Below are 13,697 nucleotides of genomic sequence, written 5' to 3'. Positions count from 1 at the left end.
GGTTAAAAGTTTAAAAAGCATAAACCCAAGTTAGGGGACAGACAGCAATAAATGTATCTTTATTGTCATAGTCTCAAACCACAAAACAGATCAAACTTCTGGGAGCTGCTACAAGAGTTGCAACTTGTAAAAGTAACTGACATAACCCCAACTGTGGGACAACTGTAATCCTGTGTAAGTAATTGGATTTCAGTGTGATAAAACTATGCCCAACATTTCTGGTTGTGGTTCTTTTGATATTTTGATCAGACTCAAAAGGGGAACTGATCTACGGAGGAAATAAACAATTAAAATTTCTTCCTCAAAATTTTAAATTCCGTCGTCGTCGTATCCAACAAGAATGAAAAGACTTGGGTTTTGTACATCAAGACAAATGGGCATATTTGAATCACAATTGTGAATGGGAAAATTTAAGAAAATCCAACATATACCTCAAATATTGTGTTCCAACATCAGCTATTTTAAGGATGTTTGATAAATTTCTAATGCATTAATACAGGTCAATAATTTGACATCTTGCACAGTAGCCTTGCTGATGTTGGAATCTGCATCATGTGATCTCACCGACAAAGCAGAGCTGGAGCAAAGAGCGGCTCTTTAATAACAACAAGTCACAGCATACTCAACTCAGTCACATCAAGTTGAGCTAATGCTTATTTTATTTCAAACAGTGGAATGGTTGTACAGAACTTGACTATATCTGAAGAGACAGGCATATTACTGAGTTTGTGCACTGGTCAGAACAAACTAGAAGTACCAAATTTTAAGCTATCAAAACCATTTATATTAGAGGAAGAAAGGGGTGTGGATTAGTTGGCAACTGGACTCTGCTGATTAAGACAATTGTCATGAAGACAGCCATGGGAACTTTCAGCCTTTGTCTAGCTTCTCAGTATTTTAAGATAATTTATCTTTAGTTAGTTAAAATGTAATCAAATTGGTCAATGTGACATGGCTCATTTATGCTTCCTAGGAGCAGTACATATTCATGTACAGGAACCCCTTTCCTATGCATAAAAGGCTTGCTTGCCTGAAACCTATTCACTTTATTTGCAAAGAACAGGTCCCAAGAATGAACGTATTTCTAGCACATGTAAACAAGCTACATTACACCTTAAAATGAAACAGAACTGCAGATGCTGGAAATCTGGAACAAAAACATAAATTGCGAAAGAAATTCAGTAGGTCTGGCAGCATCTGTGGACAGAAAGCAGAGTCAATGTTTCGAATCCAATGACCCTTCTTCTGAAGATGCTGCAAGACCTGTGGAGTTTCTGAAACAATTTCTATTTTTGTAGATTACAATCATAACCACTTATCTTTAGTCGCTCAAAAACTGTTTAAATTATTCCATATTGTTTAACTGGAAAACAAGGGAAAACTATTGTTTCCCTTTACTTTCTCCATAGCAATGCCTGAGCCAATAAAATCAACTTGCTACCCAATTAGCGCCCTTTTATTCCTGCAGTATAAATAGCTGCGATCATTTAAAATTCAACATTGTTGCATTTCTCTCGATGAGGGCAAAACAAATAGCTTCAACAACATGACTCCCTTTTCAACAAGAGAGGTGGCATTTTCATGGAAAAGTCACTGGACTAGTAATCAAGAATTCCAGATTAATGTTCTGAAGATATGGGTTGAATCCCTCCATGGCAGTTGAAGAAATGGGAATTCAATAAAAGTCTAGCCTGTGGCACCCATATACATGAACAAAAAAGTATTTCAATTTAAGACTCCAGCCAAGAATAATTAGATTGGGTAGAAATCAAGTAAATTCAGATCAAATCACTGAAATTTTCCTTTAAACAAAAAGGCTTGGAGCACTGAAATCATTTTTTGCATTCGCTCATTGTTTAAAATTCTAATCAAGTCACTTTAATGTCTCTAGTTGAACATCAAATATGAATTTTTGTTAGATGCCCAACAATTTTACAGCTTTCTGACTTTAGACACGCAAGCTTCAACTGCAATGTCATTGCTTTGCTACACCGTGTTCTTTGTCTCAATGTTTAGTCTATGGTTGAGCATATGCCCCGAATTGATCTTTTGTCTAGGCTCTTCAAAAGACATCCTTCTACTCTTAATGCAATAATCTACTGAAATGTGATTTCTGATTTTTTAAAAATCAGAAAGTTTGATTCCCCACTGTTAATTCTATTGAGCAAATATCCACTGCAGGAATCAGTGGTCATTCATTAGGCCCAGAAATTATGTTGACACAACAATTAAAGCACAGGAAGCAACAATTACAATGATGCTTGCTATTTGTTAAAATGATCCATCATTACTCATTTCTGCATTACTTTTCTTTTCCAACTATTTATGGATTTAATTTCATTGATTTTTATTGTCAGATTAAATATTGATATTGCTGCAGTTACAACTACTGGCCTGCTCAAACTACTCATCATATACAAGTGTCACAAGATGACAGCATGTTTATTTTACATCTGCAAAGGTAAAAGCTAAACACTCAAACGTTTCTCCCTTACCAAAACTGCTCAACTGTTAATGCAATAAACTGCTCCAAGCTGTTTTACAGGAATGGAGCTTAAGTCTAAAGTCTACCCTATTAGGGCTAGGAATAACTTCCTTGATTCCAAAATTTAAATGGAAGAAGTACTCATCCAAATGATGTTTAAAAGATCTCATTGCACATTAACATTGGCACAAACACAACATTCACAACTATATTCATTGCATTGTGTTGCAGCAGGCACCCATGTCCAGGAATTCCAGCAATGCCTCATCCTCTAAACCAGGAAAAGCCCACAGAAGATCAGTTCATATAATTCCATCTGCCTGTAATATGGGATAGATTAGCATGGTCTTCAAAAATCCCAAGAAGAAAGTTAATGAGAGATTTGGATAGGAAAGGTGCTCTTCAAAAGCTGAGGCTTTTCAGAGTTGAACATTTCCATCAACACACAAAAAAAAAGTTTAAAAACTTAAAGCACACTGCATTCATTTTGGTTTCCCCGCTATTAAACAAAAACGTTAAACTTGAAGGTGCAGAAAAGATTTACAATGATGTGAACGGGGTTGGAGGGTTTGAGCTATAGGGAGAGGCTAAAAAGACTGAGGCTATATTCCCTGCAGGGTTGGAGGCTGAAGGGCAACCTTGTAGAGTTTTATAAAATCATGAAGGGCACAGATAGGGTGAATAGTCAAGATCTGTTTCAGAGGTTAGGGGAGACTAAAACTAGCAGGCATAGGTTTAAAGGGGGAAGGGAAAGATTTAAAAAGGCACCAGAAAGGTAACTTTTTCCATGCAGAGGATGGTGTGTGTATGGGATGAGCTACCAGAAGAAGTGGAGGAGGCTGGTACAATTACATTTAAAAGGCACCTGGATGGATAGGAAGGGTTTAGAGGACCAAATGGAACTAGATCAATTTAGGATATCTGGTTGGCATGAACGAGTTGGACCGAAGAGTCCGTTTTCTTGTTGAAAAATGTTTTGATTCTAAAGCATTAAAATAGTTTTCTATTTTTGCTTAAAAAATAATTAGTTGTATGATCCCCAATTGAAGGCCCAGTTACAGGTAGTTGCATAACACGTTTGGAGGGGTTTGTCCAAACTATTTTCATTAGCACACAAATATAAATGTTTAGGTACTCCTTGGTCAAAACCTGTCCTAACTGGACTCAATTATCCCCTTTAAATTGCAAAGGAAAACTTAAATTTTCAGAAGAGAGACACACAGACAGAGACATACAAGAGAGAGAAAGATAGATAGAGAGAAAACAAAAATCAAAATTTACACTAAATAGTCAATCTTTGGGTTTACACTAAGTACAATGAATTCAATGTTAAAATCTGTAGAGTAATATCTATTGTTTTCACAAGTACCAGTTTTGCATCAATGATTGTCAATTCAAAATGGGAGACTTGAGTGTTAACTATAGGTATTACAAGTGCAAATTTTCCCTTTGTTGTTTTGAAACAATGCAATTTAATAAAATGACTATTTGGAATCAACAATGGAATAAGGGCAACATTTCTGTAATAAAAACAAACCAGGAAAGTTGAAGCTTGACAAAAATAGAATCAGATTTTGTAAATCAAAGGCAAAGACCACAATTTTTACAGATGCCATGATCGTAATATCCTTAGATTAGATTAGATTACTTAGTGTGGAAACAGGCCCTTCGGCCCAACAAGTCCACTCCGCCCCGCCGAAGCGCAACCCACCCATACATCTACCCCTTACGTAACACTACGGGCAATTTAGCATGGCCAATTCACCTAACCTGCACATCTTTGGACTGTGGGAGGAAACCCGCGCAGACATGGGGAGAACGTGCAAACTCCACACTGTCGCCTGAGGCGGGAATTGAACTCAGGTCTCTGGCGCTGTGAGGCAACAGTGCTAACCACTGTGCCACCGTGCCGCCCACAATTCCTATCAATGTGGTTAATACATTATACCAATTAACCCACACTGTCAAAGAATGGTAGTTTAGATTAGATTACCTACCGTGTGGAATCAGGCCCATTGGCCCAACAAATCCACACCAACCCTCCGAACAGAAGCCCACCCCTGACTATTTACCTCTGACTAATCCACCTAACACTACGGGCAATTCAGCATAGCCAATTCACCTAACCTGCACATCTTTGGACTGTGGGAGGAAACCGGCGCAGACACGGCGAGAATATGCAAACTCCACGCAGACAGTTGCCAGAGGCAGGAATTGAACCCGGGTCCCCGGCACTGTGACGCAGTGGTGCTAGCCACTGTGCCACCCTCCAACACAACTATATCTTCCAAATTATGAAAAACTCAAACAAATAGTTTTGCACTGGGAATTTGAAACAAATGTGTGTCAATTGTATCTGTACTTTGTCACTTAACACATCCTTTTATCCTTAAATTACATTAATACTTTACATCCAGAATAGCACTTATTATGGAAACATTCTGCACTACAACATTCCAACAGGGGAGCTACAATGTTCGGCAGCTCCATTCACATCACTATATTTGCAAAAAGTTAAGATCACTTGTGAATGTGGCGAGAAATATTTTATGTATTTAAACTTCGAGTAGACTTGTGGCACAGGGATGAAATAACCACGATATTTATAAGCAAAAACAAATCTTGAAATAGTCCGATAATAGAATCAAATAGCCAATGGGGTAAGTGATTGATCAGGCTCATGACTATAACAGAAGTGGCACAAGCCATGTTCTGGTAGGGGAAGGGTGCAGTTTTCCCCTCTGTTGGTTCTCCTATTCAATTGTTAATATTCAGACATAGTTGCTCTTTTCCAGTCAACTTCTGGCTTCAGTCTCCATGCCAGCTGACCTCATCCCTACCAACTTCCAGCAGCTTTAAAAATGAATGTGGGGAATCAAAATCACTTACTATAGAATATGGAAATACCAGGAACCCATACCACAACTAAATAATTGCTGTTTCTGGGCACAATCTTTGATTTGGATAACTGTTTAAATGTTCCTAAGCTTCACGTATAGCAAATTTCTTTAGGTAAATCAGTCAAAGAGTGATTTCACTCTGTAATGAAGGAGTCCTCTACCCTAAGCAGTTATATCCCCAGCTCTGAATATTTTAATAATCATAGTTAAATTTGGCATGATTTATGGCTTACACATGGACATAACTCCATTGACACACTGCATCACCCACCTCAACCAATGTTATAATTTGTTAATTGAACAGTTTATACATCAGCCTATGCAGCAAGGTCATTCAATCAATATACCTATCACAGCACAACCTCAATTGCATTCCTGTAATTCTCTGGTGAAAAAGTTCACAGATAATTTGAAGAGGCAATTTAGGCTGATTTACCTTTCTTCTATCAAGAACAAAAGCAGCAACTCCTACAAGCCACCCACAGCTGATGTTGGCATTAAGATCAAACTGGACAAGGGTCTGAAGAAATTAACTGAAAAATTTCTTTGTACTGAGCAGGAAATCAGTTCCCACATTTAAATAAATTATGCAAGTACATCTGTTACATAACAAAAATTTACTTAATCTGTACTACATTAGATTACTACATTAAAGAATCAACCACGTTTTTATGAGCCAAGCGGGATCTCTCTGCCCACTAGTCAAAGTATTGCGTCAATCCCTAAAGAAAGCCAGAGTCTTAACAAGAGAATTTTAACAGGCAATTTTTAGACTTAAATGCAGTTTAGATTTTCAAACAGAAATGTACAGTATATACACCGCTGAATTGAATAACTTCAGCAGTTTATATTTGGCCCCACCATTTTTGGACAAACTAGTGCTAAAGCCTTGATTTAATTATTTTTGAAAAGAGTAAATTCCTTATGTTATACACAAATAAGACAATCAAAACATGATTCTAGTTGCTGACAAATGCTTTGCCTGTGTTTCTGGTGTCTAGAGATGAGCCTGAGGGGATTTGATCAGCAGTTTCAGCCAAAGATAACCATTTAAATGAGCAAGATAGAAACAGTTGCTAAGGATCTCTTCAAAATAAGATACAGTAATTTGAAGAGAGAACAACAAATCAAAAATACTTCCTGACAAGAATAGCACAAGTTAGCATCAGCTCGTGTTAATCAACAGCTGTTACTCTGTTTACAACAGTGACCTCTAGCGTACAAGTGCCAAAAAAAAACCCTGCAAAAATCCTACCACCCAGCTGTAGCTACAACCTATCCAGAATACAATGTCAGTTATAAGTGTTTAATTTACATTCTCAGAGGGCTACAATGACTTCAATGCTGGCAGATCAATTAAAAAGTCAACAGGAAAGATATGTGAACTGATATTTTTTACTCAAAACTGAAAAGAAATCAGTGATTAAATCACAACACAAGAATGTGTATATAGGATAACTTGTTTCACATTTTCTTTTATTTCCAGCTCTTTGACCATGGGTTATATTCAGCAACTGCCTCAACTTCCAAATAATGAAGTGTGCCATGTACGATCAGGCCCTTGCCAATATTCAATGGGAACAAAAACAATTAGTATTTTACAAATACAGTCAGCCATTCTTGGCCAATATTTTCAATTGTCTGTAGAATTATAGGCATTGTGCATAATCTAAGGCTGAATTAGTTAAACCTACACATTAGCCCTTTCTGTGCTGAATATCCTTTGCAGCTTTCAAACTACACACATTTGCAAAAGGGATGACATACAGTAAACTTCTCAACCATTATAAGTTAGAAACACACAAAAAACCATGGGTGTCACCCAAATCACAAATTTCTCAATTCAATGTTTGGGTAAAAATGCAAATATGCATACACACACTTTCTTACACACATTTAAATAAAAGGTTGGTACTGAAATCCTCTTTTGATACCTCCCCTCATCCATGAACTGTGTTTAACTAAAATCCAACAATTTCAAAACAGCAAAACAGCACACGTATACTTAATTGCTCATCTTTCAGACTGTCATTCACTCTGCTTGTGAAGTTTACAGTTATGTACAATTAACAGCCAGCAGGAAGTTACCATGTGGCTTAATCGAGGACATTAGAGAAATGTAAGCTCTGCAAATGTTTTGCTGAAAGCACCAGTCTATTAGAAAAGGAAGCTTCCAGGCTCAGTTGGGGCTTATATGCTCGGTCTGTAGTGCACTTTCAACAAAATAAAGAGTTTTAATCTTGCCAGTGACAGTCACACATGCAGAGAAGCAGTTTTTTTTTGCTGCGCTTTAAGTACAGTTTTAAGCCTAAAACCCATTTTATGAAGAGTGGGGATGGGAGGTCAAAACAGAAAGACTTAGAATCACAAGCCTTCACTCCTGCTGAAAGCAGGGTGGGTGGTTTTGCTTCCCTTTGTTTAACAAACAAATCTGCAGCACTGCTGATTCAATACAAGGTACTGGATTTTAGTGGCATTCGACAGTTGGTAACTATTTATGGCTGAGCCTGTGACTCTTGCAGGAAGAAGCCAATAGTCAAAGCTATCAAATATTAGCTAGAATACTGCCTACCTTGATAGAAACCAGAAGCATTGTATTGTTGGCCACCATGCTGGAAATATTGCTCAAACTGCCCTCCCTGGTTATAGGTTAGACCACCTCTGTTGACCCACCCACCACCCTGTCCCCCGCGCCCTCCACGACCCCCACGACCACGACCTCCACGTCCTGCACCTCGACCACCACCCTGCTCGTGGCTGCTATCTTGATTCCGGTTGTCTTGATGTCCTTGGTAGCCACCCCCTTGATAACCACCTCCTTGATAGCTTCCACCACCCCCATGGTAGCCACCTCCTTGGTAACCAGCATTGCCTTGGTAGCCACCACTGTGGTAACCGCCACTATGGTAACTGCCATGCCCCCCTTGATAGCTAGAATCTTGATGGCCGCCACTTCCGTCTGACCATCCGCCTTGAATTTTTCCTCTGCCTCCACCACGTCCTCCTTGTTCTGTCCTATCATATCCACCACGGCCCCCACCTCGCCCGCCTTGGTCATATCCGCCTCTTCCACCTCCTCCATAAGAACTGTGTTCATATCCACCTCTTCCACCTCCTCCATAAGAGCCTTGGTCATATCCACCTCTTCCACCTCCGCCATAGGAGCTTTGTTCGTATCCACCTCTTCCACCTCCGCCATAGGAGCTTTGTTCGTATCCACCTCTTCCACCTCCTCCATAAGACCCTTGGTCATATCCACCTCTTCCACGTCCACTGCTGGACTGGACATTGTCTGGCCTTTTCTGCCACGGTGGCATTTCTGGTGGAGGGGGCTCAATTTCATTTGGCCTGCCGCCCCTGTCTGGCACTCGTCCCATAAGTACCTGCAAAAAGAAGAAACCAAAAGGACAAAGTTATTGGAAGTATGAAAGTCTTGAACAATATTAGTTCAGGCATTCAGAGTTTTGGACATCGCAATGTAAAAAGTTTTATTTAAAAACAATTCATCACAGAAGGTTGGTCTGCAGGTGCAACAGGAAATTAAGGAGTCAAGTGGAATGTTGTCCTACATTGATAAAGGGATTGAGTTTAAAAGCAGGGAAGTTATGTTGCAACTGTACAGGGTGCTGGTGAGGCCACACCTGGGAGTATTGTGTGCAGGTTTGGTCTCCTTACTTGAGAAAGGATATACTGGCACTAGAGGGGGTGCAAACGAAGTTCACTGTTTTGGATGAGGTGGGGGTTGACTTATAAGAGATGGAGTAGACTGGGATTATATTCATTGGAATTTAGAAGAATGAGAAGCATCTTATAGAAATATACAAAATTATGAAGGGAATACATAAGATAGAAGTAGAGAGAGAATGTTTCCATTGGCAGGTGAAACTCAGACAAGAGGGCAATGCCACAAGATTAGAGGGAGCAGATTGCGGACTGAATTGAGAAGGAACGTCTTTACTCAGAGGGTTGTGAATCTATGGAATTCCTTGTCCAGGGAAGTAGTTGAGGCTTCCTCAGTAAATACTTTCAAAGCTAAAGAAAGTTTTTGAACAGTAAAGGAAGTAAAGGTTATAGTGAGAGGGTGGGTAAGTGGAACTGAGGCCACAAAAAAGAAGATCAGCCATGATCTTATTGAAATGGCAGAGTGGGCTCAAAGGGCCAGATGGCCTACTCCTGCTCCTAGTTCTTATATGCTTCCAGAATAAAAATAGTCAGTCAAGTAGGATAAATAACAAAATGATGCAGTACAAGGTGTTGGATCTTGTACAAACGGCCCAATTAGTGATATTCCCCTATATTTTTCATATCACCCTGTAAATTTCCTCCCTTCAACAGCTTTCACCAACGTTTCAGGCAGCACATTCTAGATCATACCAACTCATGGCACAAATTGCTGCCCTCTATGTCCTCCTTGTTTTGTCCCATCAGACCCACCATTTAGGCTTAAATCTATGTCCACTAGTTATTGACCATTTCACCACTGGAAACAGTTTGTCTTTATATACAGCTATTCCTTTAATAATTATAACCCCCCATGATCTTCTGGTATAAAAAGGATAACAACTCCATTCTCTCTAGTCTTTACGTGATTAAAGTCTGTCATCTCTAGTACATTCCAGCATGTTGTCTCTTTCCTCTCTCAGGAGTTGACATGCTTCCTAATGTGTGGTACTCAAAATAAGTCATTTTATGCATGTAGGATTTGTCCAGTGTTTTACAAAGCCTTTATGTAACTTCCTTGTTTTTCATAATTTATACAAGGATCTGTATGCCTTAATTGGGCCACCACAACTTTTCCAGGTATCTCCACAAATTTGTGTGCGCGCATGTTCAAGTCTGTTCCTACATTATTTGTGAAACTACTGATTGTTTTATATTGCCACTTTTCATTCATCTTTCCAAAATAAATCAACATATACTCTCAAATTTCACCTACCATTCATTTACCCATTTCAGTCAATATTTTACTGAAATCTATTATTATCCTCCTCATTGCTTAATACAGTTCCACGATTTAGGTCATCTGCAAACTTTAAATTATGCTGCGTAGACCCAAATCCAGGTCATTTAACATACAAAAACAGCAGTGATTCCAATATCAACAGCACTACACTCTGTCCTACGGTCCATTATTTTGCCAAGCAGCCAACACCCTGTTAATCCTGCAGGCTTCAAATTTGCTAACAAGACTATTACATGGTATTTTACTAAATGCACTTTGAAAATCTATTCACACATCAGGTGCATTGTTGTATCAACCCCAAGATTTACAAAGAATAAAATTAAAGCAGTCCAAAATGATTCACTTAACAAAACCTTTCAGCCTTTTCATTTAGTAACTTACATTAATAAATAAAAACAAATAGGGGATGTAAGAAAACACACTAATGGAATGCGAGCACCCAACTGTGTTTTATTCTTTTTAACATTTGTGCGTTGCAGACAAATATTAGTAGCAGTTGCTTTTGCTGAATTTGTCAGAGTTACTGAGTTTTGCAGCAGATAAATACAATAAAGGATTTGCTGCTAGTCAGACGTTCTAAATTTATTGTTGAATCATAAGAAATTGAAGATTTCATTCCATTATTTTAAAAGGGAAAAAAAGAAAGGAGCTCGCCAGAAGCCTGGGACAACATTCCTCTCCTAACTAAAAGCTTTGGAAGAAAAGCAAATCAGACAAACATACAATGTGGTTGACTCTTAACTGCCCTCTGGGCAATTGGGGTGAGGACGTCACTGGCTAAGCCAGCATTTATTACCCATCTCTATGAACAAAATCAAAATTTCTGTTAGCTGTTTGTGGGATATTGGAAGTGTTACATTTGCCAGTGGAAATGACTTTGAAGCATTCAGGGTCATTTTCATTAACTGATCTACAAAAGGACAAACTTAACCTGAAACTCTAACATTAAATACGGCTTTATTTACCAATTCAACAGTGAAAGAAATTGAAACTGAAGTTCAAACTGATTAGGATGCGGCAACACAATTAACAATTCAATGACTTTAGGAACATGACTCACTTTTATTGTACTCAATTGTTATAGTGCGCAATGTCAAGTCAGTGTTCATATTTGTCCTTACTAACAAAGCCAAACTTTATTTTACCTTATTAACAGCACATGCAGTCTTCTCTCGGATTAAGCCACTGCTGGTTCGCATAATCTTAGACAGGTCCTCGCGGGCAGCTAGCAGATGTGCCACACAAATGGTACTTCTTGAATTCAAAACTGCACGCTTGGGCTGGTAGACTTTGGCCAATTTTTCAGTTTGAGTCTATGTGAAGCAGAACGTACAAAAACCAAATCAGTATTAAAATGTAATAATGAGTGGATAGCTCACAAAAAACTTCTTTTTGGAGCTTTACAAGATATAAAAGGAGTTGAGTTTTTCTTAGTAACCTGAATAAAGAAAGAACTTAAGACCACCAACCAAAATTAAAGCTGTTATTAAAAAGAGCTGATGCTGCAACTGCATCAGTAGCATTTATTTAAGAAGTTCTTTTTAATTCAACGGACTGACTAAAAAGATCTTGTAGCATTTAAAATGCTTTCAAGATATCAACAAATTACTGCTGATCGAGTCTGATAGGTGAAAGAGCAAAGACAGAACTAACTCAAACAGTAAAGTCATGATTTGGAGATGCCGGTGTTGGACTGGGGTGTACAAAGTTAAAAAAAAATCACACAACACCAGGTTATAGTCCAACAGGTTTAATTGGAAGCACTAGCTTTCAGAGTGCTGCTCCTTCATCAGGTGATAGTGGAGGGTTCAATCCTAACACAGAATTTATAGCAAACATTTACAGTGTGATGTAACTGAAATCATACATTGAAAAATTGATTGTCTGTTAAGTCTTTCATCTGTTTGAATACCATGATAGTTTCACTTCTTTCATGTGTAAATCACAAAACCTTTTTTTTAAAATAGTTGCATTCTCAGGTTAGCTGTTAACAATGGTGATAGCTAGAAATATGTTGAAGGTGTTAGCCCCCTGTGCTCTCTGTCTATGCCATGATGTTTAGATTGATTCTAATCTAAAAAGTGAGATAACTGAGTTTTACATGAATTCATGCAGTTTTTGAGCAAAGTACAATGCCACCCTGCAAGTACAAATTCACCCCAAAAAGTGTGTGTGTGTATCTGGGTTGAGAGCGAGAGTGGGCGGGGGCGCACGTGGGGGCGAGCATGCGGTGCAATGGTGGCCATCTGTAATGTGACATGAACCCAAGGTCCCAGTTGAGGCCCTGCCTATGAGTATAGACCTCGGGCTCATGTCACATTACAGATGACCACCATTGCACTATACACACACACAGACGACCCACACATGCACCCCCTATAAGACACTCTACACACACATGGGTTGAGTGTGAGAAAGAGTATGCGTGAGAGTGTCTTTGAGGGGGTGCATGTGTGGGTGGTCTGTGTGCGTGTGTGTAGTGCAATGGTGGTCATCTGTAATGTGACATGAACCCAATGTCTGTACCCATAGGAAGGGCCTCAACCAGGACCTTGGGTTCAGGTCACATTACAGGTGACCACCATTGCACTACACACACGCACACACACACACACACGACAGACACAAAGACCCACATGCGCACATATACTTTGTGGGGTGAGTTTGTACTTGCAGGGTGACATTGTACTTTGTTCAAAAACTGCACGAATTCATGTAAAACTCCGTTATCTCACTTTTTAAGATTAGAATCAATCTAATCACCATGACAGAGAACACAGGGGGCTAATACCTTCAACATATTGTCCAGCTATCACCCATTGTTAACAGCTAACCTGAGAATGCAACTTTTATATAAAAAAGGTTTTGTGATTTACACATGAAAGAAGTGAAACTATCATGGTATTCAAACAGATGATAGACTTCACAGACAATCAATTTTTCAATGTATAAATTTCAGTTACATAGAACATAGAAGAATACAGCGCAGTGCAGGCCCTTCGGCCCTCGATGTTGCGCCGATCAATGCCCACCTAACCTACACTAACCCACTATCCTCCATATACCTATCCAATGCCCGCTTAAATACCCATAAAGAGGGAGAGTCCACCACTGCTACTGGTAGGGCATTCCATGAACTTACGACTCGCTGAGTGAAGAACCTACCCCTAACATCTGTCCTATATCTACCCCCCCTTAATTTAAAGCTATGCCCCCTTGTAATAGCTGACTCCATACGTGGAAAAAGGTTCTCACTGTCAACCCTATCTAACCCCCTAATCATCTTGTACACCTCTATCAAGTCACCCCTAAACCTTCTTTTCTCTAATGAAAACAACCCCAAGTGCCT

General features: G+C 39.1%; 1 protein-coding gene across 1 annotated transcript in view; it reads right to left on the bottom strand.

The window, feature by feature from the left end:
* Positions 1 to 6,844: 6,844 nt before the first annotated feature.
* fam98a (family with sequence similarity 98 member A) overlaps positions 6,845 to 13,697 on the bottom strand; it is a 32,179-nt gene continuing 25,326 nt past the window's right edge. The window contains exons 7-8 of the mRNA XM_072580502.1: positions 11,494 to 11,661; positions 6,845 to 8,768 (exon numbers count right to left, since the gene is read on the bottom strand). Of these exons, the coding sequence (XP_072436603.1) occupies positions 7,938 to 8,768; positions 11,494 to 11,661 (999 nt within the window). The 3' untranslated portion in view covers positions 6,845 to 7,937. The remainder of the gene's footprint in view (positions 8,769 to 11,493; positions 11,662 to 13,697) is intronic.

The sequence above is a fragment of the Chiloscyllium punctatum genome, chromosome 11 (assembly GCF_047496795.1).
Source record: "Chiloscyllium punctatum isolate Juve2018m chromosome 11, sChiPun1.3, whole genome shotgun sequence".
NCBI classification, from domain to species: domain Eukaryota; kingdom Metazoa; phylum Chordata; class Chondrichthyes; order Orectolobiformes; family Hemiscylliidae; genus Chiloscyllium; species Chiloscyllium punctatum.
Note: the sequence above shows the minus strand (reverse complement) of the source record. Positions and strands in the feature narration are given on the sequence as shown.